Consider the following 24,178-nt stretch of genomic DNA (forward strand, 5'->3'; position numbering starts at 1 on the left):
ATGAGTCCAACATATCTATCCCAAAGTCCACGATTATCGATATCCTATATCGCAAGGGTTAGTCTACAAAGACAGGACAAGGCTTTGATAACTTCCTTAGCTGGTGTGTTGGCAGGGTGGGAACACCAACAAAGTGCAAAAGGTGACGTTCAAAACACAGGTCTCTCGATATTAAAGAGCTCTAGTGGACGTAATATCACATGCAGAGTGTATAGTTTGGCCCTTGGAGTATGCCTCTTTTTTTTTTTCCTTTTCCGAAATCGTTAGACAGAAGTAGTATTTAGCAGGGATTCGAACCCCCTCAGTAGATCAGCCTTTAAATCATCTATATGCTCCACACCGACACTAACACGGAGCAGAGCTGGGTTTGATGACGGATCAACAAGTCTCCTCCATTCAAATTGGCTTTCCACACCGCCTAAACTGGTTGCATGCTGAAATGAACTTAGCAGCCCCGTTAGCCTTCGACTCATTTCTTCAGTTTTCATCTCTAATGCGAAAACGGGCCCGAATCCGTTTGGCATCTGCTCTCGTAACCAATGCATGTCCTCATCTTGGAGGCTGGCATGTCTGACTGCAGAGACGGTCATCTTGACGACATTATCCTCCTCACTCTGAAGGCACTCGGCAATCCACTGTACTAAGCGCGTGGCGTTCTCACTCTGTCGCCTAATGCGTAGTTCCAGGGTACTTAGACTGCGGAGGCCGAGCCAGACCTCCATACTGCCCAGCACACTACACAGAATTGTGCGCTGATCATGCAGATTCTTGAACCATTGCTCTTCTCGATCATAGGAAATAGACAAAGTACCACAAAGGAGGTCATGATGACCTCCAAAGTATTTTGTACTACTGTGCATGACGATATCAGCGCCGAAGGCAAACGGGTCCTGGATACCCGGCGGTGCGAACGTTGTCCACGACTAAATAAGCTCCGCGCTTATGCGCTTCCTCGGCAAAATACTTAATACTCCTTGCTTCGCCGGTGGGGTTGACAGGCGTTTCAAGGTGAATCACGTCACCATCCTGGAGTGCGTCGAGATTCTCATGGCCCAAGATCTCACACGCAGTTAGTTGTTGGTACAAGTCGACAGCCTCTCTGCTCCCATAGTAACCGACGCCGATGGCAACTCGCTTAGGCTTGAGAAACACGAGATATGCGTTCATAGCAGCATGTCCAGATGCGTAGGTCAAAGTAGGACCTCCGATCATTGCTGACAGAACCGTCTCCAAGCGTGTTCTAGTAGGAGCACGGTCTCGAGAATAAAAGAAAGATCCAATCTACAGAGCGATTGTCAGTGATCTAGCCGGAGAATTAAAGCGCTGCGCAACCGTCTCCGATGCCTTGACCTACTGTAGTTCACCAGATCCCTCATGCTCTTGATACCGGAAGGTTGTGCTCAAGTGAATAGGAGGCGCGACATCAGAACCTTGGGTCACATCATTGTCCGCATGTAAAGCGAGTGTCGCGAGGTCCTGATGATGCATTGTTGAGGGCGACGACTTTCAATGCTATGAACTCCTCCACCTGGGAGGATGAAACATATATAATGAGAAGCAAGGACGAATCATCATCATTCGCGGCTATCGTCGGGCCGATATGACTCCGACCGGTTGTCTGATTGATAAGAGTTTCAGGACTGCCAATCATCTGGAATGATTTAATCCATCAGACTGTGTTTGATGCTAATTATTTGGATTAAGGACGTATTACCATAGATCAGATTGGTAGATATCGTCATTGCCAAAAGCAGCGTTAGTCATCCCCGCAATGCAGCAGTACTGACTGGAGGCATTGTAAAAGGGGCATATTCGGCCCAGTCAGGTACATAGACGAGAACAATCCTCATCGAATACACACACATACATTTCTCCTAGTAATCTGTTCAGAACGTATTCCGTTACTCATTCTCTAACCTCCGCGTTCAATCCTAAGCGGATTCCGACAGAAGCTAGGAGGTTTACATCTACTACACCAAAGCGCCGTCCGCCGAAGTACTTTCCAGCTTCAATCATCTCAAAGCAAATCGGTGCTAAATAGAGACCATGCTATGAAAGAGTGCGAGACTTTCTAGCAGCAAATGCAAGCACCGCAATCCAGCAAGGAGGTCGCCCGAGTCGACACTTCTGTCTAGAACGACCACGCGGCTTGGACCGAGGTGTACAGGTCTGCTCAGAGGGATGGATCGATAGTTGAAAAAGGAAGCCGTGTCTACCGCCATGATAAAGATTCTCCTCCAGAGTATCACCAAATTCTCTTCCCAAGTGACCCTTAGATCATATACCACACGTTTGTGAACTGAGACTTTACTGCACAAGAAGCCGGACTAGAAAATGCCGATCTATTTCTATGCCACATGGCGTGCAAGCTGGAAGGCAAGACGACGCTTCACGCGTAGAACGGAAGCCTGCCATATTGAAATGTATAAATGAAGTGATCATTCACTGCGTTTCTCCCTGTTTAATCATCTTCTTTGTCTAGGATTTACACTTGGGAGCATGTTTCATACTTTATCTCTCCATACCCATACCCAGTATTGTTCATTGGCACGAACCAGTTTTCCGTTTTGCAAGGCGAATTTGCATGGACACTTATCAAAGCTCTCGCATGATATCCCTTGTATGTTCCTAGGTAGATAATATCCATCCAGCGAAAAATGAGTGAGTAGTTTGACACCCTCCAGAAGTCCTACAGTGTTTCAGCCTCCTGCCTAGATATCGAAGTACATACAAGTTTATAAAGAATAACGAGACTCTTACCCGCAGAGATAGCTGCCAATTAAATACGCATACGAAAGCTAATGTTGCATTGTCTGGACATGTTAGTGTCATGCTATTCTTCCTACTTTAGTATTACTACCCAAGTACTAGTCCATACCCAGAGTCACCAGTACGCCTTTTCAGGGCCCTGGCGGCTTATTGGGACATGGGACTGCATCTGGTACTGTAAGATAGCATCGTAACATATGGCGTCTGCTGGATTAACTAACTCGTGATCCTTCAATATTTCCTTATCCGGCGTTCCGCAATCATTCAACTGTCTCTGTATCTGCCTGGGACTCGGATATGATTTCAATACTCTTCTCACATACCAGTGTAAATCTGTGAAATCTGATGTGAACAGTGGAACTGCAGGGCACACTGGATGTATGGTGGCTAGCCTCTTTCCTGTTTTTTGCCTGTTTAGGAAAGCGTGGTGCGATTTGCCCTAACTGTGACCCTAAGTTGAGTCACTCATCCAGCGCAAACCGGAAGCAAACGTTCGTAACACATAACGAAGGTTTTATATGCAATTTATATCACCCACCCCAAGATATGTCTTCATGCCTTGGATTTGTTTTTCATGTCGGATCGGTACGCGCAGCGTCGGATAGGTGCTGTAGCCGAAGTGGCGGAACCCCCCGCACTCTCACATCCGACATCAACTTCCCCTCTTCAAGCAGCATCGACAATGGCAATCCACCAGATTATCGGATATGGATAGAACAGATTGAAAACAATCAAGAGCAGTAACTGATCATGTCTGTGAAAACTATGACGGGGCTTGCCATCATACAAGGATGTCTGATCGAACCTCGGTTGTCTTATAGAGGTTAGCGACAGAAGAGTTTTCCATATTTATTACTTCAGAAACCTTGGAAGATAAGATCGGTCTTGCATAAGATCATGAGTGGAATTAAGTCGAACTATTCCCCTGTCCGTGAAGCAGAGCGCATCCTGGGCCTTTTGTGCCAACAAGCAGAAAATTTACGCCTCCCCACGGCGGTAGTCAATAACCAGGATGCCGTTACCTTTCACTCGACTGCCGACACAATCTACTTCCCCATCCCATTCAAGGAAACCGAGACTCTGGCGGCTCTCAAGGCAGTGGAAGGCCTAGTCGCAGGAGAAATCGCAAATCTTCGATATGGAGAAAAACCGCGGAAACGGACTGTCAAGGTCAGCTTGGAGGCTGCAACCTACTTTGGTTGCCAGGCCTATATGGCCAAAGTTAGTGGTCTGGGGAAGCTAGATCCGGGTGTGCGGTCCAAGCTTAGAGGTATATACCCCGTTTCTATCTTTAAGAAAAGGATCAGGCAAACATTGACTCTGTGTAGACACCGATCTTCTGGCAGCCCAATCCAATATGTATCGAAGAATGTCTGCAAATCTGTACAGGACCAAGGATGGGAAGTTTTTCCACATCCATGGCTCCCTGGAAGCTACCACCACACTCAATATGATCGGGCTAGAAGGCCATCGACCTGACTTAACTGATTATCAGAAGATCATCAAGACTATCGAAGATCGAGTGGAGAGTTTCACGGCTGCAGAGCTGGAAAAGATGAACGCGGAAAAAAGACAGGCTGGTGTCACCGCGTACAAACACGAAGATTTTGTCAAAACACCTCATGTAAGCATGCACTTTTGATGTCCAGTCTTTGGCTTCAAGGTAGATATCTTACATATAATCTAACAGGGCCAACTCAACACCCAAGAGCCACCTTGGAGTGTCACGCAATTACAAGGCAACATACCGTCGACAGAGTTTCCAGCTTCTCGCAATGGCAGCCGAAAAATCCTCGAAGGAATCAAAGTACTAGAACTCTGCCGCATCATCGCTGGGCCGACAATTACGCGCATCCTCGCTGAATATGGGGCCAATGTTTTGAAAATCACGAGTCCAAACCTGAGTGATGTGCCTTTTTTCCAGGTTGATGGGAATATGGGCAAACATGCCGCAGATTTGGACTTGAAGACAGCCGAGGGTCGACGGAAATTCGAAAAGCTATTGGCAGATGTTGATGTGTTTGTGGATGGATATCGGCCTGGTGCGCTGGAAAAGCTCGGGTACGGACCGGACAAGCTGGCTGAGCTAGCAGAGAAACGGGGGAAGGGGATTATCTACGTTAATGAGAACTGCTTTGGATATAAAGGGGAGTGGGCAGGTCGTCCGGGATGGCAGCAGATTGCAGATTGCGTACGTTCCTTGAACAAACCAACAGGAAACTTGGATACGATGACAATAGCTCACCTGTCCATATCTAGGTAACCGGCATAGCATGGGCACAGGGACAGTTCATGGGCCTCGACACGCCAGTCGTCCCTCCATTCCCCATCTCAGATTACGGAACAGGATGCATGGGTGCCATCGCCGCACTGACGGGTCTGTATCATCGTGCCAAAACAGGAGGGTCATATCACTGCAAGGCCTCTCTCATGCATTACGACCTCCTCCTCTTCGCCGTCGGTCAATATTCTGCCGACTTACAAGAGAAGCTTCGCAATGAGCAACTGCCCGAATTCTTTGACCTGCGTCATCACGACAGCGTCGACCGCATTTCGGCGACGACGCTGGGTGTGCTGCGGAAGCGGTTTCCGGATCTTTTCTCGGTTGCTGATGGTAGTTCATTGAATACAGAGAAATGGTTCTCGACGAAGTACAATGCGGAAATTGAGGTTGTGAAGCCCGTGGCGCAGATCGAGGGCGTGGAAAATGGGTTTGTCCGCGCAAGCCGACCAAATGGAAGCGACCAGGCGAGCTGGGATGGGTTTGGTCTGGAAGAGAGTGACTATCAAGTTTCTAGTTAGGCATATGTATATACTGTTAAGTGCATTAATTCTATAAATATAAGCCAATTAAAGAGCGCTTTTGCAGAAATAGAGAATGTCGAGTAGATCTGCCGCCATACAGAGCAGTCTTCACCAATGGGTTCCATTTTCAGTCGTGAAATATATAATAGCCACTAACTTACCTAGGTACATGTCTCATATACCGATAGTAACGAACGGTCAGTAGCCGAGAATCACGCCAATGCAGTTTACACTCTCGTACTTGCCTTTCTTTTTCATGCAGTTAAGCATGATTGATCTTCATTGACCAGATTATGCATCTAGTGTGAAAGTTGATACAAAGCTAAAGCTTCTGAGTTTTGACTATAAAAGGACAATAGAATCCCATCATCGGCAGGGAAAAGAAATTTAGTAAATTCTTGACTGTCACTACATTCTCTATTCTCCAATCATTGAAATTCGAGCAAAATGGACTATACTCTTTTAAAATACTTGAATGAGCCTAACCCTGAGCTCAATATCAACGAACGAATAAGCAACATTATTATGGGCGGACAATGGGCATCGGTAGACGGCATAGTGAATTGGGATGAGTTTCCCAGTTTCAAGGACAAATTTAGCGCTGAATTAGGCAAACACACTAGGGTCGACAATCTCAGTGCCCTTACCGAGGAAGCGGGATTCAACACAGTTTATGTTGAACGCTTCTTCAAGGGGCAGCTGTTGTCATGCGCGGCAGACGAGGACAAGCGTTTGGTTAGGCCTCTCGAGCAACTTCAGTATTATTGTCTAAGTTTAGACGTGCCTTATGGTTTCATCTTGACTTATGCCTATATTGTGTGTTGCCATTTCACGCTGTCCCCCGATATTCAACGTTCGCCACGGCCGAAGAGGACAGGCATGACACAGCATGCACGAATGCAATCTGCATCGACTACATCCAGTGGCATAGTCTCCAGCATGAGTGACATTTCCCTCGAACCTCATCCGGGGTATAGAGACGTCAATCCGGTGAAAATTGCGGTTGGTCGATGGAATCCTCAAGGAGGCAGAAACGAATTCTCAATCAAGCTATCTCTTTGGCTTCTAGTGATGGAAGCGAGGCATCACCGTGGGCTGCAGCAAGAATACGAATCACCAAGCGATGGCTCCACGGCTCATAAGTCATCCAATCATGGAAAGAAAGCAGCTGGCAAAGGCAAGCGGCTCGTTTAGCTCGTTCATATGTCAAGTTAGCCTAGTTCTCATAAATGCAAATATCTTCTCAATAGCATACTAAACTACCCCCGTACGTAGCAGCTAAGCCTGATGATATCAGACTTGATTGTTCGAAAAGGAAAACCATACTCATTTTTTTCCCTACACGCCATTTTAACTAATTAGGGGACTTTTGGTCATGTGCAGTGAGTGTACCACAGATACTTTACAACCAACTTACTCGTAGTCTTGCTTAGTGGTTTGTATGGTAGATCATATAGATAATCGATTATTCCTAATCAGTTTAGATAAGTGGGCCGAAATGAAATGGACCTATGGACTGGAATCCGCCGACCAAGCAAACATGCATACTATGTATACTGCTTCGAGAACCACAACATGTCTGTCCCAAGAGCTGGTTGTTTGGAAAATCGAAAAGCCCTGGGATCTTATTCAGGATATCGAGTTTACAACTTGGAGAGTGCTGAAAATCTACCATGGTCTCATTCTGAAGTATAAAATGCACGCTTGCGGGGACAGCCAAAGTGCATTACCCGATCACTTGACCCCCACAGCATCAGACATTTATATACAGCCCTAAGCTCGCAATCAAGGGACATACAGACAGACAGACAAAATGCCCCCAACAAGCATAAACACAAGCACATTATCCTCCTTCATAACCTCCTTCTTCACTACTAGCGACACTCCAACCGCCCACGAAAAATATGCCCGCGAATACTTCACCGCGGACGCAACGCTAACCATGGGCGGGAAACGAGCCGATGGGTTCGACGGTACGCACATAAGATATTCATCCTTTACTTTCCGTTTGTGACTGGTATCTTACGACGTATAGAAATCCTCTCCCTTCGCAAATCACTCTGGACATCAATTTCATCCCGCAAACACACAGTGTCCAAGATATTCTTCGGTGCTGAGAACGACGCGATGCTATATGGTAGAGTTGCGTATGTCATGAAGGGGGAAGCAGGGATGGAGGTGGAGATTGATTGGGCTGCAAGGGCTGAATTTGTCATTGACTCTTCTTCTTCTTCGCCGAAGATGAGGTTTTATCAGGTTTATTTGGTGTGTTTATCCATTCTTCATTGATTTATCCACTGGTCTTGAAAGGATTCATGCTAATTGGAGATGGTAGGATACTGCTGCTCAACAAGCTGCCGCTGCTGCGGCGGCGCGGCATAAGTAATGGAATAATGAGTCTGCTATTTGGGTATAGATAGGTGCTTTTTGTATGTAGCTTGGCTAGCTAGCTACTTGTATTTTCACAGATAATTATCCATTCCATACATGGGTATGTTCCCCGAATATAACCCCGTGTCTTGATTCAACGGCCACAGCATATCAAAATGAATCACTTCCTCAAGAATAGGTCCCGGGTCGGGGCCTAATAGATCCTCTGCGCCGGGAAACACGAGTCCTTCGACGTTATGCGCGAAGTCATTGTTGTAGGTATTGTTATTGTTGTTGTTCATTTCCAAACCTGTCGGCATGCTGGGCAGAGTATCTCGGGACGCACTGATTTGAGGTTGGATGGAAGTAGTAGTAGACCAGTCCCAGGCCGGCAACTGAACGGATTGCGCTGTGGTTGCAGTTGTCGCTAAATGGTCTTGTCGCGCTATATCCGGCGACAACAAGTTAATATGATTCTGATGATGCGGCTGCGCTGCGGCTTTCCCCGAGAAAAGATCCTCAATTGGATCCTTCAGCGCGTAATCCTTGCTCACTGTCCCTAACAATCCATTCATCGATCGACGATCGGCAATCGTTTTCAGAAACGAGCGGAGAATTTGTAGATATCGTGCTGCCAGAGGATCGCAGTCGGAGAAATGCTGGTGTAAATAAATCGCAGTTTGTGCTACTGAGTCGTTCTCTGGGTTTTCGTAGACGTTGAAAAATGAGTTTGTTAACACGACGAGAGCTGCGATGAACATCCAGTTTCTGATATACACGTCAGTACACTCATAGTAAAATCGGTGAAAGAGAGAGGGGTGCTACATTATGAAAGGATTCCTCCGCGGCAAACATCCTTTCACGCGAATCGTCTGCACAGCCCGAATCAAATGCGTCGCTGATCGAACACACGCAGCGGAATACTTGTTGAGCTCAGGATTGTCTGCCACTCGAATCTCACCAGGAGAACTCGCAACAGCTTCTGAGACTGGTGATCTATGACCAGAAGGCTTGGGCCTCTGCTGTTGCTGTGAGATAATCTTCTTTACGTGGAGCAGCAAGAATGGCCGCGTCAGGAGGATGATTGTACTAAAGTATGTCATCCACACATGTAATTGGCCCATGGCTTTACCCGGGTCGTCATGCGGCATTGGAGTAGGACGCCATTGCAATATCTCAGGCAGGGACAGTGTCCATTCGTGAATTTGGACTGCGATTGTTCTCGCAATTCGTAGCGACACTTTGCGTGATCGATATATCTGATGGAGAATAGTGCCGTGTATCTGGGCTGCTCGTACAGAAGCAAAGAGAGCTTCAAATTCAAAGTTTTCAACGAATCCTGGTGTTGTGCTGATTAATCGTTCTCTTGTGGGGAAGAGTTCCTCGGAGATCTCTTCGTCTTGAATTGCAGTTGGTCGGCCAAGGCAGGACGCCAAAAATCGATCCATCACGTAGAGACTACGCCATAAGAGGACCCTAAAACAATATCAGCAATGCTGTCATCTGAACTAAGGTCCGAGGGATTACTAACCTAGGCAAGGACATGGACGTCCTCTCAGTCTCATCGTAAACCCGCTGCGTCTCGGCTCTATGCAGCCCTAACGCGTAAGCAAGTCGCACAGCCATACCTGAAGAAAATAATTCAGTCAAGAGTCTATACAAGATAGGAATGAATATACTAACCAATATAAGCCCAAGCGGTGTTTCGTTTTCCGACAGATAGCATATACAAAGTCATCAACAGCAAGGCTTGGATAGACGCAAAGTCCCCATCTTCAATGCCCGAGGCCGAATCCTTAAGGTGCCTTGCGCCTAGGAAAAACATCTCACTACGATCGAGCTTGTCAGAAAGTAATCGCTTTAAAATAGCGGCTTCCTTGGCCGATGGTTGCGACGAGCTCGACCGCAGTTGGAGACCAACAGCGAAAACCAGATACAGAATGCACATCCATGACTGGTCTGCGGCGAGCGGGTTTTGGTACGTGCGCTCAACTCGTTGCTTGAATATGTTCTCGTCAAAAAGATGCAGCATTCCTTTTGTCTGTGTATAAAGTAAGAGGTTAAAATTATATTCCCTGTCGGTGACTGAGATAATGGCTTACATTGGCGAAGAAAGAATCCACAAGAAACAACGCAGCTTCCCGGTCTGGAAGCGTAAATGCGTACTGAAAGGTAGTAGGCTGTGCCTGCATTGATGCTTCAAGGATATTGTGTCGATGCGGATCAACCGTGAACATCGAAGTGCCCATTACGCTGCTGACAAGCTGGCGAATGGTCTGCAAATATGACAATGGAGCAGCATCACCAATATAGACTTTGTAATTGAAATGGTTAGTTACCATGACCTAGTCCGGTACTATCTAAGGTTCAAACATACGCATTCTCCCCTTGCCGTCGTCTAGCATTCGGGACATGCCTTGTATTTCGGCTTCATCAGTCTCATCAGATGCCGCACCCTCCGCGACATTGTCGGTTTGTACAGGGGTTCCAACGGACGTATTCATCACCAGCAAAGAATCTCGGTTTCGCTCTTGGCGTTGCGAAGGAGAATGACGCGCAGCAATACCCAGCTGCTCTGGCGAGTAATGGGCGGTCTCACTCAACGTGGCCGGAGAAGGAGCGCCTCCACCAGGGCGATCATGATGCAAGACATCGGGTGTCGATGTTTGTTGTTGTCGATATGCGACATCTGGAGTAGTCGAGTCTCCCAGCTTGCGTTTCTTACTGTTCTTGCGCTGCTCTGGCACTGCATTAGTTACCACCGAAACTGTCCCAGTTGCAGGCACAGGAGCGTCAAAGAAACATTGCACCCTGCGCTTGCTACAGTTAGCACAGGGAATAGTGCCATTGCACTAATCAGACAAGCATTGGTTAGTCAACTACCAGAAACTCTCAGATGGATGCAAGTGCATACTTTCTGCTTCCGTCTCTTGCAGTTCTCACACGCCTGGGCAGCTCGGATTCGGTTCTCTGGAGCCACCCTGCGACGCGCCATGGCGGTTAGCCTCGCACGAGCCGATGAAGATGGAGTGGTTGACGGTGTGACATCCGATGCTTTCGGAACGCGTGTCGGCGCATGGTCCGTGAGCAATCAATGTTTCTGTATGTATGGTGCGGAGTTATGCCAGGCTAAGCAGTAAGCATGCCAGAAAGTATACAGATCGCCTGGTCATTGGCGCGTTCTCTAGCGAGCAGATAATCCAGAGAGATTGATGATGATGATGATGATGTATCAATTTCATCGGCAGAAATTCTCGGCTGGAACCCCCGCGCGCGCTGTGATTGGCTAGGCCCTGCACTGTGGGGTATATGTATACTGTACTGCCAACTGCATCAACCTCAGGTCTTCAAATATCATATCTAGCATTTCCTGAGCTAGTTTGTTCGAGTGTCTACAGAAAACGACGAATCTACTGAGTGCATTATGGAGCTCGGAGCGGCACCAACCTAATTTCGGAAGACGTCAACGCTTCGTCTGCATGACATACATATTCAGCCGGGGGTATATTTACTGGTACTTTCCACCACAATAATAATAACCATTGCTACACACCATGCCGTATATCACTGTAAACCAGAAGCGCCTGCACTATGCAGACTCCAACCCAGCAGCTGAGGGCCAAACCTACGTCTTCATCCACGGCCTCGGATCCTCGCAAAACTACTATGGCGCCGTACTGCCGCATCTCACGCCGAGCACCAACAGGTGCATAGCGATCGACACGTATGGCTCTGGAAGATCGCATTACACGGGGCTAGAGCAATCAATTGACAGCATCGCCCAGGACATTGTGAAAGTGATGGATGCCTTGAAGGTCCCCAAGGCCGTGCTTGTCGGTCATTCCATGGGGGGAACCGTGGTGCTGCATCTTGCAGCCAGATATCCGACGCGAGTGGTTGCGCTGGTGACTATTGGGCCTGTGCATCCAACGGCTAGTACGGGCCAGATATTTGAGAAGCGGATTCAGATTGTGTCGGAGGGTATGTACTAATTGAACTTGGTAAATTGAGACTCGGAGTACCTAACTAACTGATTGTGAATGAATGGATACAGATGGAATGGAGCCCATAGCCAACTCAGTCCCCCGCGCAGCAACTGGCTCTGGAAGCACCCCCTTGCAAAGGGCTTTCATCCGAGAGCTGATCCTAGGGCAGAGCCCCGAGGGCTATGTCTCGCTCTGCCACGTCGTGTCTGAAGCAACGGCACCGGATTATGCGGCCGTCAAGGCCCCGCTGCTCATTATTGCGGGGGATGAGGACAAATCGGCGCCGTTGGAAGGATGCAAGCATATTTTGGCGCATGCGTCCAGCTCTACGAAGACGCTTGAGATTTTGCAGGGAGTGGGCCATTGGCACTGCATAGAGGCGAGTGACGAGGTCGGTGATTTAATTGTCAAATTCTCAAAGTCATATAGTGGGTGAAGTTCCGAGGCTGAGATAGATGCTTATTGATATAATAAGGATAATGAATGACACTGTTTCTTAACTAGCATGTGGACACTGAATATGCAAGGTGGTTTAATGAGCAAAAAATAACAAGCAGCTACTATGCCTTTGTGGGTGAGTGCTGCCAGCCTCCAGGACTATTGCTGTGACTTCAGGTCCATGTAAATATACCATATTTTGAACGACCAATAAATAAATCAATTTCTGACTACAGGCCGGCGATAAATTGGGAAACATATTCAATGACGAATAAACACTTACAACGGATATTGGGCTGATTGAAATCTATTCAATCTGAAGCCATAAATCGGGTTGACAGTATAAGTAACTCATGGCATATCGATTCTGCGCGAGGGGTAGATGGTCTATGAATTGGGTAAATAAAGAGAAACAACAACCAATTATGGTCTGTGTCATTTGAAACTAACCTTGGTGATATTGATACAAAGAATACTCTAAAACTAGGTTATGGCATCTTTAGCCAAAAACTGGCCCTAGACAGCTCTGTCATAGACAAGATATCTAACTATCGTACTGTAGGCTCATCGGCCATTAGCTTCACGTCGTAATTCAGTTCGAGTGAAGCTTTGGGATCTCCTTCCCGTGGAACAAAATCCACAATCAACGACTCCTTCACAGCAAATACGGAGTCGTCGGTGAGATATGGATCCTTCCGGTCAAATATTTGTGTGACGAGTGGTTTGTATCCATCATGTGTAGCCTAAGCGTTGGTCAGATTTACTGCTGTTGTATACAACCAAACACCAAAAGATTACTTACAAAGATATGAATATGTGCCGGACGATAGGGGTGCCTGTCCATGAGCTCTAGCAGTTTTCCTGCGGGGCCTGTCCAAAGATAGGTCAATAAGCACGATGTTTGAGGAAATAGGTAGGGATGGGTGACAAACCATCGCCAGGAACCGGATACGGCGTTGGCCTCAGGCAGTAGAACCAGTATCGACCATTGTCATCCGTGGTGAATCTGCCTCGGAGGTTATGTTCGACCTGGTCCGGGTCTTGCTGTTCATATAGCCCGTTGGTAGAGGCCTGCCAGACCTCGACCACGGTGCCAGGGATAGGCTTCTTGGTCTTGTAATCTAACACCTGGCCATGCATGAATGCCATTTCTCCGTCGTCGACCCCAGTGACAATACTGTCGCCATTCTGACGGGCCATTGTGTCCGCTCGGAAAAAGGGGCCTAGGATGGCTGTTGCTGTAGGTCTGTCTGATTCGGCGGCTACTTTGTAAGTTATCTCATCAACCAATCTATGTATTGTTCTGGCTTAGTAACTGATGTCTGCTAAAGACTTCTTCAAACAGCTGGGCCTCCTTACGATTCGAGCCCGATCACATCACATAGAAGCTGCCCTTCATTCCGCTTGCTATCACTCATTTGGCCAGCCCAATTGATCATCTGTACGGCAGCCATCCACTCGTCCACTGTTAACTCATTCTCTCGCGCAAAATCGTGCATGTGTCGAATGAAGCCGGCCATCAGTTGGCGCAGACGAGGGTTTGTCTTGGGACCCATGGCGTCGACCACGCGGTCGGTGAATGTAGCATCGTAAACATGATCAGCCATTTTGCTATCTTTTCTTCCGGTGGCAAACAAAAAGAGAAAACGACACACAAGGGATAAAAAAATGACGATATAGAAGCTTCTTGGCTGAACTTCCTAGATATAGACAGATCACATAGTCTCCGTCGGCTTGACAGTTCGTTTAAATGTGAACTACCATGTCGTTTGAAGGCACGGATCCAGCCAACCATTTCTCTTGAATGTAATTCCGTGTCAGCTGTTGTCTAGAATATAATTCCGGCGTTGAAGAGCTCTCATCCGACTCGGGTGTAGCACCATTTCCCCGCTTCGGATGTAAATCCCCCTCGTCTGCTTCCGCTTTCCCCGCAAATGGCTGGTTTCTTATACGCATGATGAACGCTGCCTGGAAGCGTCTAAACTCCCTTCGTCGACACCAATCTTCGCTCAGCAGAGTCTCTCCACGTCGATGCCTTCATCATGTCCTGGCTGACTTGGAAGAGATATACCACCCCGAAGTAGATGTTGAATATCTCGAGGACTACGTGCCCGGCGGATACCACCCTACGCTGATCGGAGACACATTTTGTAATGGCCGCTACATCGTTGTTCACAAGCTTGGGTTTGGTTGATATTCAACAATTTGGCTCACCCGGGATCAGCAACGACGGCGCTACGTGTCGTTAAAGATACTGAGGGCGAGAGCATCGCCAGATAGCCAGGAGGACAGCACAAATTTTATGTTTCCACTGTGACGCTGCTAGATCTACTGCCGCTCAGCTCGTCTTAGGGCTGTCCTATTTGCATTGCAAACGGCATATGCCATGGAGGTGAGGACAATGAATTGGGCTGTCTATACTGATCCTGCATACTAATCGCAAGCAGATCTCCATACGCATACCAAACTTTGACAGCCTAAGCACAGATGGGCTATACCAGCGCTTCGGCAAACCCTACAAGGTTCCTATCCGGCGAGTGGATGGGAAGCCTGGCGAACCCCATGCACCGCCGCATGCCATCTATCCTATGGGTTTGGGCATGCCTGCCAACGAGGTGGATAACCCAGAAATTCTCATTTCGGACTACGGAACGTCCTTTATTGTGTCACAGACGCCCTCACCGATTCTCCACACCCCAGCCCTCTACTCTCCGCCAGAAAGACTTTTTCAATGAACCCATCATTCATCCGACCGATATACGCGCAGACTGACAACGCAAAGCTCAATTGCGGTTAACAGCGTGCAAAAGCATATCCGCCTCGACACTGCAGTCCAGGATAGCTGTTCGAAACTTAAAACAATATCATACAAATGTAACACGGCAACTTTGTAAGGCTGAGTAGATGGGCGGGGAATTGGTACCTCTCCTTTTCGCCTGACACGATTCGACCTATTGGACATCATCCTGGTAATATGCACATTGCTCATTTCAGAATTAGTCGACGGAGACAGAGTAAGGGACGATCAATGAATGACAAATCTGCCTATTGTTACCCATCATTTACCAGGAACCTCTGGTGGTTAAGTCACCTTGAGCTATCAAGATAGATGTGAGGATTGTCAGGCCTAATTTAATCTCCCATTATACTTCGAGTTAGCATCAGACTAGTGAAACTTCTGGCTCTAACTGACGAAACCACGGAATACTGGAGAAAGACTGATTCTTGAAAAATATCGGAAATACTTTACGCAGTAATATAGACTCACTGTTGGATCGAGCGGTCATCATTGTCTTAATGCAATAACCCAGCTAAGGATTTTCGTGCGATCTTTCATCGTTGGCGTTCCTGATAATGGAGATCGTCTTCTCACAACCCTTGGATAGCAGTCACAGGGAGGTATGATATGACTGTAATTCCAGAGCTGCGCCATAATCTTAACTCATGCAACTGATACGGTCATGGCTGTCCTCTGCCTCCTCGCCCTCGCCCTCTCCCTCTTCCTCTGCCACCCCCCCTAACTTGCTTCGGATTCTTCTTCTCTGCCAAATGCGATGGTAGTTCTTGGACAACATTTCCATTTTCCCACAAAACTCCGAGTCCAACCTTCCTCTCGACAACCAGATCAAAGAAATCCAGAGGAACCATCTTTTTAGTATCAGGACTATCACCGCCAGTAGCTATGCCTTCACTGAGGATCACGCCGTTTTCACTTCTATAGAACGGACAACCGGCTTCCAATGCCTTTCGCAAGTTTATAAAGATCAAAATTTCTGCATCTGACCGCATTCCAGAAATGACTATCTGGTTTGATTTGTCTTCTAATTTGGCTGGTGCGGCATCTCGTCCATTGGGAAAGACTTCATCAACTGTCGGCCCAATGGCAAAGTGTACTTGTATTCGGCTCATAGCTTGCAGTCCCCCAGAAGCGAGAATCAACGGCCATGCGCCATGGTATGTGCCATGGACAACTGTATCCGGCAGCTTTGTCGCTGGACTCTCTTCTTTGGAATCGCTAAGACTCAATCTCTCTAGGAAAAGTGTTGTATCAACAGATTTTATACTGTGGCCTTGAGTAGCTCTAATGAGAAAATGCGATGCATCTTTGTCGTTGACAGACAAGGCATGCGTTGTCGCACTTTTTTGCTTCTCTTCCGAAGCCGCCGTGGAAGTAGCCACGTCTTGTTGCTGCTGACTGCCTTCTGTCCCTTGCTCCATATTCTCCGGTGAAACGTAGAGCAGGGAGAACCGTTGCTTGTTTGAGCTAGACACTGCCTCCAAAATCTCCGGTAGCGTCGCTTTTAGAGATTTCACTTTCCTCGTTTCGAGCTGTATTCCGGGTTTAGCTCGAGGATGGGCCGATGCGTGAGATAGTTACACGTACCAGGTCTGCCACGTTCACATAGCCTTCTTTGCTGATCTTAAGATGTTCCTTCTCTGCTGAATGCCGCAGGAGATGCGAGAGCGCTTTGGACAGCACTACCTCCCGAGGCATTGCCCGGCCTCCGCTCTCTTTGCGAGACATGATTCAATCACTAAAGAGAAGACCGCGTGCTTTTTGTAGGGCTTGGCTAGAGAGGTTGGCGGTGTTGATGCAGAGAGAAAGTGCGCAGGCGAGAAATCGACGCTGTGGCAGGTGGGTCCTGCCTCGGCAGTCACTTCCACCACCTCAAAACAATCCATGGAAAATATTCTAGAAGTTGTCTATCGACTATCGACTATCAACTACCTACTATGAATTCTCTATCTACCTATATACACTGACTGACACCCTGAGCTGGGACTTGTCTCTGATAATCTCTAACACATATCGTACAGGCTCCTCTCTATCAACATCCAAACCATTTCTCCAGGGCAGCCTTCGCAGCATCCAGGTCAGGCTTCTCGCTGTCGTCCACCACCCATGCAACAAATCCATCAGGCCGGATCAACAAGGCACTGATGTCGCGCCTGTCCTTTGCGTCCACGTTCAAGTAGGCGACTCTGGCCCCGTATGTTCCACCAACGACCAGCTCTTTGAGCGTTGTGTCGCCCCTGAAGTCGAGAAGCAACCCCCGGCCCTGCTCCAACTTGTGGCCCAGCCTCGAGTTGTCATCTAGTTCGAAATCGGGTGCACTGCATCCGACGAGCGGGTGTTCGTTGTTGTCGAGATCGTACCGCTGCGACAGCCCCCAGAAGCGGTCCATGAACATGTTCGTTCCGTCAGTAGTATCAATGAGGTCGCTAACGACTGTTCGAATGGCCGCACCGAATGGTCCAGGCTGCAGGATGGAGACCTGCGCGCGCGTCCAGTCAAGCGCCCAGGCCCCAATGGGGTGACGCTCGCTTTCGTACGTGTCGAGAAGCGCTAGATCTGCTGGAGTTCTGTCCTGGCTGGACTCTCGTCGAACTGTCGCAGCCAGCTTCCAACCCAAGTTCATGGCGTCGCCCAGTCCGAGGTTCATACCCTGAGCCCCAAGTGGTGAGTGGATGTGTGCAGCGTCACCAGCAAGGAGAATGCGACCTTTGCGGTACGCTGTAGCTTGTTGACAGCGATCGGTGAACGAAGACACGAGATGTACCTTCTGGATCTTCAAGTCTGCCAAGCCTGTCACGCGGTCTAGAACTTGTTGAAGGTGATCCTGTGTAATCTCCTGCGTGCGGTCAAAAGCAGCGCCGTCGAAATCGAACAAAAATATACTACTCTGCCCCCCGATGATATACATTCCGCTGTTTGTAGGGTGGAATCCCGGTTTCAGTTTGTCGAAATTGTCGAAGTCGCCCTGAATCACATAGCCGGTGAATTTAGCCTCTGTTCCTACAGTGCTAAATCCTGCAGCTTTGCGAATTGTGCTTCGTCCCCCATCACACCCAACCAGCCACCTGCCGCGGAATAATTGATTTTCTCCAGCGTCCACGGTGACACTGTTGTCATCCTGCGTGTGTATTCCCTTGACACCGTGACCCCTAAGAATCGTCACTCCCAGGCTCTCAGCACGCTCAGTGAGTATCATCTCAACTTCCTGAATCGTAGTGGGACCGGGGGTTAAGGCTGGCCCCGGAAGGCGGTATTTCCAACGATCCAACTCGAGCTTGTTGGCATTGAACGATATGCCGGCGAAATGGCCACCGAACTGAAACCCGGAGGTTTTTGCGAGAACAGATGGCCTCTTGTTTATGTCGAAGAATTTGCCCAGCAGGCCGCGCCGATAAACGGACTCGACTGACGACGTGTTCATACCCCGTCGGCCTAGCGGCGCATCCTTCCAGGGCGACCTGAGAGTCAAATCACGTTCAAGGACAAGTACAGAAAGACGTGCCAGCCCTAGTTCGCATGCTAGGAAAAGCCCGACAGGCCCTGCGCCAACGATGACAACGTCGTAGAGCTTGTCCATGGCCATGCTGTCACGCGAGATTCTGCTTGGAATGGTGACTACAGTTCGCAAAGAAAGAGCTTTCCGTAAATGACTCTAATGATTGTGGTGAGAACATAGGCGGTCACTTCACTGCCCTTTTTCTTCTTCAGTGTGATGTGATTCTGAAGAACTGAAAAGAGTGAGGTATCACCGCCATTTATATACTTATTCGTAGATCCTGCGACCAAACCCCTTGTGGCAAAGTAAAAAGAAGGCATCTTGATCGGCTGTTGTCGCATCGAATGCTCCACGGTTTTCCGTCAAAACTATTGGCAATCCAGAGTTTTAGCCTATGGCTAAAAGGGAGAAACACTTCGTTGTTCGATCCTTTTCGGGGCTTGCTACCACCCGAACGCAATAAAACCCGGCTTGCTCGGGTTGTAGTAAAACCCGATAAAAAATGCTTTACAAAATGTTCCATTATCACTCAACATAGAAAAACTTTTCTACCATTGTATGAACTACTGGATATATAAAGACTTTGGATATGTATATGAAGCAATTTTGAATTAGCATAAGAAATCCGGATCAACCTAGCCACAGACACGGCTTTAAGTCGAAGAGAAAATGAGAATTTTCAATATCCTGATCTACCCAGGTGATTGATTGCTACGTTGTTCCGTTGAAGTTTACTGGAAAGCATTCACATCTGAGAATTTGCCATTGACTATTCGAGCAAAAATATATCCTGACGTTCAAAGCGAAGGATCTGACACAACGAGACGATGATTGTTCTCTTCCTCCCATTCACGCCATTACTCTCTTTGATTTGTTTCGTCAATATCTTTCCCCCTCGTCTAGATCATCAATCGCTCAACCTTCTCCTTGATAGCGCGAATCTGTCCTTGGAGGTCACTTGCTTCGTTGGTAGTGATGCAAGCAGCAATCACAGGACGAGAGACACCAGTAGCTCTGCCGAGGGCGAGTTTGCTTGGCACGAAGCAGTACACGACGTTCTTATCTTCGCTATACGAGACCAAAAATAGAGATTAGACAATAAACCCACCGGCGAAAAGAAGGGAGAGCGAAACATACCAGAGAAGCGGGAGATGAAGCAAGATTGCCAATGGGCTGGTATCAGCAGCCAGAATAACGAGCTCTGACGTTCCTCTGTTTAGCGACTTCGTAACCTCGTTTGCGCCTTTGCGTAGCTGTCTGTAGTGGCCAGACTGCTGGACGAGGTCGAGGATGTTTTGAGTCAGAGCCTCATCGGCGAGGGGCCAGGCTAGATAAGAGCAAAAGAGTCAGATGGCGTAGGCCAAGAGAATTTTGGATCAAAAATTACTCACCAGCACCAGGTTCTCCAGACATGATGGCTCACGACAAAGGATCACGGCCTTTCTTGATTGTTTAGGTGTGATGTTGGGTGTTTGAGGTTGTGAGGTTGGATGATGAGAGACTAAAGGAAAAAAAAAGGCTCCTCGACGGTTGTCCAGATGCGACTAAACCTCTTCTGGGAAAGTGCACTCGCCACATGCCGTTCTGGGGATAGTCCACTCCCGCTTTGCTTCTGGCCAATCATATTATGCATCACCGTATCGATAACGTATTTCCTGGGTAAACCGCGCACCTATAATTCCTATACAAAATAGACATTTTTACCCCCCAGTAAATTCCACAAATTTATATGTAAACAAGACTTGAAAAGTTTATATATCAAATAATATTCATATACTATTATATATATAGCTTTATAAATTCTATATATCTTATAAACCCTTTCGTATTAAAAATTACAATAATTACTAGCGTGTTTCTTATTATCTTAACAAATCTATAGATAGATTCTTATTATTTTTAATAAATAAGCTCTTATATATATATTATTTAATATATAAACTTTTTAGATCTACTTTATATATAAATTTGTCGAATTTACAGGGGGGTAAAAATGTCTATTTTGTATAGGAATTACAGGTGCGCGGTTTACCCGGGAAATACGTTAAGTTACCAAGAGTATATAGTTTAGTCAATCATCCAGTTCAGCTCGAAATAAATCACAACAAATCAACAATGGGTATAATATTCGTACAAATTTAGACCGCCAAAAATGATAAAACCATCCACCCCGCCATACCCAAGTCGAGAAGAAAAGAAGATGCAAGAACTATCGATCACAAACACAACTGCACTCAGCCACTGGACAAACTCTGTGTCTCGCAAACCATGCCTTGGCATGATTCGCATGAAAGCCATGGTTGCAATTTATGCAAAAAACAACGAATCGACGAATGATATCATCTTCAGAGGGTTTAGGTTTATTCCTCTTGATATCGCCATTATGTTGGTCGTGACTGTTATCATCGTCGTCATGCTTGTCTCCTTGAGGATTGTTTACCTTTGCTTCTTCCTCCCTTTTGGCATCTGCCGCGATAGCAGCTCGAGACATCGGGTCTGGGGAGCCCAGCCAAATTGAGCATACACCGCAGCGGGGCATGTGGCGGAAACACTTGGGACAGACTGTGCCGGACATCAAGATTGGGCCCTGGGCACCTAAATAAGATTGGCTATTGGGCATCATCGCAGGGTTAGCACTAGCAGCGCTGCTGTTTGCGGTTTGCAACAGATCGCTGGCGGCCGACGCTGTTGCTGTTGATGTCGACGTTGATAGACTGACTGATGGCATTGTCGACACGGTTGAATCGGCCTGATTAAGTGGACGCGTGCAGTAATTACACGTTAGACTGACTTGCTGAGGAGCAGGCGCAATCAATCTTCGTCCATCCCAAGTCACGGCGAATCTCCTCGATCCTACATCGAAGCGGGCTCGTTCCAGCTGCATTTTCCACGAATTAATTTGTCGGCGATACGTCTCACGCCAAGCCCGGAAGATCGCCTTGCTGGTTTCGTCATCAATGAAGCGTGGAACCGTATGGCTCATGGCCAAAACTGCGGTTTGGACATCGTTAAATTTGCGGATATAAGATTTAAAGAGATCGAGCGCCGAATGCCGAAGACCAGTTAGTAAGATGCCCTCGATATCCCCTTGGCGAATCGCCTCGGCCTTGGTCTTTTCTAAGTAAGTTGTGAGGTCCGCATCCGGTAGCCAACGCAGGGCTACTTCCACGCGATACTTGAGTGGGAGAGTCGTTTCCGCCAGGACTGACTCCCATTTCCCCTTGCTGACTAGAGCGAGAACCGCCCTAGCATACGGGTCTGTCAATTCAGTGGCGATTTCGTTGCAGGTCTCTTCCCAATCGCGGTCAGTTTGCTGCCCCTTTGCTGCTCCCACAATGGCCATAGCAAGGAGCTTATGTGCCTGGGTGGGCTCATTTTGGCGAAGGGCATGAAAAGCAACTTTGGCCTCATTTTGGAAAATAGCCAGTGCTGCAGCCTTTGTGTGCTGTCTCTTCTTGACAAGGTCGGTAACAACTTGTTCGAGTTCATTTTCGGACTCGATAGCACCACAAATATGAAGACAGAGTTGACGATGCTCCCAGAATTCTGTCTCACATCTCTTTCCCTCCGGAAGTTGAAATTGTTGGACCATGTCTTTGATCAACTGATCAGAATCCACCTCAGGTTTGTTGAGCAACGAATGGTGTCCTACTTCTGTTTAGTTGTCAAATCAATGTTAGCTTCGACCGAGCGCGGTTTTTTCTTTGTTTTTTAGAGTCATACCAATTTCGCCAAACCACACATCACATATTCCAAGGTAGCTCATGTCGATTCGGTTGACTATCGTTGACCCATTTGTCGATTCCTCTCGAGCACCTACGAAGGACGTTAGCTAGCTCCTGATAATAGTATGATTTACTACTGACGTTTAACCCAATTCCAGAACTCTTGCAAATCTGGATCATCTGAGACAATTCGCTGATTTTTCTCGCAATCAAAAAGGTAGCCTTCTCGACAACGAGCTTGACTTATACTCAAGTAGGTTAACGCATCCGCAGCTTTTAATTTGGGCTTGACACTGCCCAGAAACAAAGCATCTTCTCTATTTTCACGGCTAGACAAGCATTTATTCCCTTGCTCTTCCATGGATCCATTCCGGATGGCTAATGATTTTGCACTCTTCCGCAATGATTGAACAATGTCCGATGTTTTCTCACGCAGCGGTCGTGGATTGATGGTTATGAAGTCCCGGTCACTAAATGGTACGCCTCGCACTAGAACATTTTGCGATGACAATCGTATTGGAGGTGCTGATGACTGCACCGTGGCAAACTCTACCTTGCCATTGCCCAAGAGAGTAACCGCGGTGGGCTCATTGGAACGGCTCATATTTAGAAAATCGAAGGAAACAACTCTTTGGGGTTTTTTGTACCCTCTTATCTGATGATTGAAAGGATACCGAATGTCACGAACGTTTTTGGTGTAAATATGCTCTGGGTAACTCATGGAAGACCCTTGACCGAGGGTTTCGTCCGTAGAATTCCGATCTCCGGCGGAGAAATATTCTTTTGCAATGTCAAACATCTTGAACTGACCATTGCTCGACAGCACGCCCAAACCTCCTCTTTTGGTTTTTGAAAACCGCAGACTCCAAATCGAACCACTCTGGATGGCATTTCCCAAACTTAGACTTGGGCCAACCTGGCCAGCCTCGGGATTTGTTGAGCCAACGGTGTGACGTGGGCCCATACGTCTATCCCAGACACAGACCGTGGCATCAGCTGTGGAGGAACAGGAAGCAAAATAGTTCTCGTCCAACCAGTCTATGGCTGTATTATGAACACATTTTGTAGGAAATGTAAGAAAAGCTTGAGAGGAGTTGTCTATTTCACTCAGTACACAGATAATCATAGAAGGGAGAGGAAAGAACAGAGAAGGGATTTGAATCAATGACAAACATACCTCGTAGATCAAAAAGCTTAAGGAACTGTCCCTTGACACCAGCCACCAATGTATCTGGCTGATTTCTGAAAAACTTGATACTAGTGATGGGATCCGAGCTCAGCTTTCTGAGCGGCTCGGCTCCTTGCCTGTCGCTGGCAAGCATACCTCGCGAGCTACCAGTATTGATACGATGCCTGACATCCCAAATATTCAAGCAGACATCATTACGAACCTTGTCGAGCCCACCAGCTAACAGACCATGCTTACTGAAAGCAACAGCATTGCAGTAGCGCTGATTGCGGAGAGGGAAAGACCACGACTCGTTTGAGTTGCCTTCCATGCGCAGAATATTGACTTCGCCAGAAGACTGGCCAACGGCGACGAGCGATTCATCTGCAGTGGACCAGTCAAAGGCTCGAAATCCAGGGACCCTGACATGCGTTGACAGGACATCGTATTCGAGGTCATTGCCCTTGACCGATGTGACTCGGCACAGTTTGAAGGATTTGCCTATTACATCGACATAGAGAAAGCGCTGTTCCTGGGTGGTCGAGGAAGGCGACCAGCGAATGGCTGTCTCCATGGCTGATAGCAAGCCTACCAGGTAGCAATGTGCGTGGTAGGTTATACCGT

At 47.6% G+C, this 24,178-nt stretch overlaps 12 protein-coding genes across 12 annotated transcripts, besides 2 other annotated features; 5 read left to right on the top strand and 7 right to left on the bottom strand.

Annotated features, from left to right (window-relative positions):
* The first annotated feature begins 72 nt into the window (after positions 1-72).
* Positions 73-179: a repeat region (Identified by RepeatMasker using a combination of RepBase library and repeat library created with RepeatScout).
* An 84-nt stretch (positions 180-263) lies between these two features.
* On the bottom strand, positions 264-1,488 carry UA08_04208 (hypothetical protein; the record flags this gene model as incomplete). The annotated part of the gene is made up of 3 exons (XM_020266505.1): positions 264-852; positions 899-1,240; positions 1,355-1,488. The coding sequence occupies 3 exons, from the start codon at positions 1,486-1,488 to the stop codon at positions 264-266; spliced, it is 1,065 nt and encodes a 354-aa protein (XP_020120900.1).
* Positions 1,489-3,666: 2,178 nt separating this feature from the next.
* Positions 3,667-5,571, top strand: UA08_04209 (hypothetical protein; the record flags this gene model as incomplete). The annotated part of the gene is made up of 4 exons (XM_020266507.1): positions 3,667-4,039; positions 4,098-4,393; positions 4,460-4,960; positions 5,029-5,571. The coding sequence occupies 4 exons, from the start codon at positions 3,667-3,669 to the stop codon at positions 5,569-5,571; spliced, it is 1,713 nt and encodes a 570-aa protein (XP_020120804.1).
* A 450-nt stretch (positions 5,572-6,021) lies between these two features.
* UA08_04210 (hypothetical protein) lies at positions 6,022-6,768 on the top strand (the record flags this gene model as incomplete). The annotated part of the gene is made up of 1 exon (XM_020266508.1): positions 6,022-6,768. One exon carries the CDS (start codon positions 6,022-6,024, stop codon positions 6,766-6,768), a length of 747 nt encoding a protein of 248 aa, XP_020120803.1.
* A 619-nt stretch (positions 6,769-7,387) lies between these two features.
* On the top strand, positions 7,388-7,960 carry UA08_04211 (hypothetical protein; the record flags this gene model as incomplete). Its single annotated transcript, XM_020266509.1, has 3 exons — positions 7,388-7,547; positions 7,610-7,839; positions 7,910-7,960. The coding sequence occupies 3 exons, from the start codon at positions 7,388-7,390 to the stop codon at positions 7,958-7,960; spliced, it is 441 nt and encodes a 146-aa protein (XP_020120593.1).
* A 76-nt stretch (positions 7,961-8,036) lies between these two features.
* Positions 8,037-10,939, bottom strand: UA08_04212 (hypothetical protein; the record flags this gene model as incomplete). Its single annotated transcript, XM_020266510.1, has 7 exons — positions 8,037-8,712; positions 8,857-9,420; positions 9,476-9,572; positions 9,628-9,985; positions 10,047-10,258; positions 10,322-10,796; positions 10,859-10,939. 7 exons carry the CDS (start codon positions 10,937-10,939, stop codon positions 8,037-8,039), a joined length of 2,463 nt encoding a protein of 820 aa, XP_020120594.1.
* Positions 10,940-11,498: 559 nt separating this feature from the next.
* On the top strand, positions 11,499-12,615 carry UA08_04213 (hypothetical protein; the record flags this gene model as incomplete). The annotated part of the gene is made up of 4 exons (XM_020266511.1): positions 11,499-11,925; positions 11,999-12,321; positions 12,435-12,504; positions 12,605-12,615. The coding sequence occupies 4 exons, from the start codon at positions 11,499-11,501 to the stop codon at positions 12,613-12,615; spliced, it is 831 nt and encodes a 276-aa protein (XP_020120595.1).
* Positions 12,616-12,851: 236 nt separating this feature from the next.
* UA08_04214 (hypothetical protein) lies at positions 12,852-13,975 on the bottom strand (the record flags this gene model as incomplete). Its single annotated transcript, XM_020266512.1, has 5 exons — positions 12,852-12,884; positions 12,926-13,111; positions 13,171-13,238; positions 13,301-13,659; positions 13,728-13,975. The coding sequence occupies 5 exons, from the start codon at positions 13,973-13,975 to the stop codon at positions 12,852-12,854; spliced, it is 894 nt and encodes a 297-aa protein (XP_020120596.1).
* A 779-nt stretch (positions 13,976-14,754) lies between these two features.
* UA08_04215 (hypothetical protein) lies at positions 14,755-15,103 on the top strand (the record flags this gene model as incomplete). The annotated part of the gene is made up of 2 exons (XM_020266513.1): positions 14,755-14,760; positions 14,816-15,103. The coding sequence occupies 2 exons, from the start codon at positions 14,755-14,757 to the stop codon at positions 15,101-15,103; spliced, it is 294 nt and encodes a 97-aa protein (XP_020120597.1).
* Positions 15,104-15,827: 724 nt separating this feature from the next.
* Positions 15,828-16,893, bottom strand: UA08_04216 (hypothetical protein; the record flags this gene model as incomplete). The annotated part of the gene is made up of 2 exons (XM_020266514.1): positions 15,828-16,697; positions 16,753-16,893. The coding sequence occupies 2 exons, from the start codon at positions 16,891-16,893 to the stop codon at positions 15,828-15,830; spliced, it is 1,011 nt and encodes a 336-aa protein (XP_020120598.1).
* Positions 16,894-17,197: 304 nt separating this feature from the next.
* UA08_04217 (hypothetical protein) lies at positions 17,198-18,748 on the bottom strand (the record flags this gene model as incomplete). Its single annotated transcript, XM_020266515.1, has 1 exon — positions 17,198-18,748. One exon carries the CDS (start codon positions 18,746-18,748, stop codon positions 17,198-17,200), a length of 1,551 nt encoding a protein of 516 aa, XP_020120599.1.
* Positions 18,749-19,560: 812 nt separating this feature from the next.
* UA08_04218 (ribonucleoprotein-associated protein) lies at positions 19,561-20,074 on the bottom strand (the record flags this gene model as incomplete). Its single annotated transcript, XM_020266516.1, has 3 exons — positions 19,561-19,729; positions 19,799-19,988; positions 20,053-20,074. The coding sequence occupies 3 exons, from the start codon at positions 20,072-20,074 to the stop codon at positions 19,561-19,563; spliced, it is 381 nt and encodes a 126-aa protein (XP_020120600.1).
* Positions 20,075-20,308: 234 nt separating this feature from the next.
* Positions 20,309-20,705: a repeat region (Identified by RepeatMasker using a combination of RepBase library and repeat library created with RepeatScout).
* Positions 20,706-21,042: 337 nt separating this feature from the next.
* UA08_04219 (hypothetical protein) lies at positions 21,043-24,128 on the bottom strand (the record flags this gene model as incomplete). The annotated part of the gene is made up of 5 exons (XM_020266518.1): positions 21,043-21,057; positions 21,102-22,315; positions 22,385-22,477; positions 22,528-23,484; positions 23,564-24,128. The coding sequence occupies 5 exons, from the start codon at positions 24,126-24,128 to the stop codon at positions 21,043-21,045; spliced, it is 2,844 nt and encodes a 947-aa protein (XP_020120591.1).
* Positions 24,129-24,178: the final 50 nt, after the last annotated feature.

This window comes from Talaromyces atroroseus, assembly GCF_001907595.1.
Source record: "Talaromyces atroroseus strain IBT 11181 chromosome Unknown scaffold_4, whole genome shotgun sequence".
In the NCBI taxonomy this organism is placed as follows: Eukaryota; Fungi; Ascomycota; class Eurotiomycetes; order Eurotiales; family Trichocomaceae; genus Talaromyces; species Talaromyces atroroseus.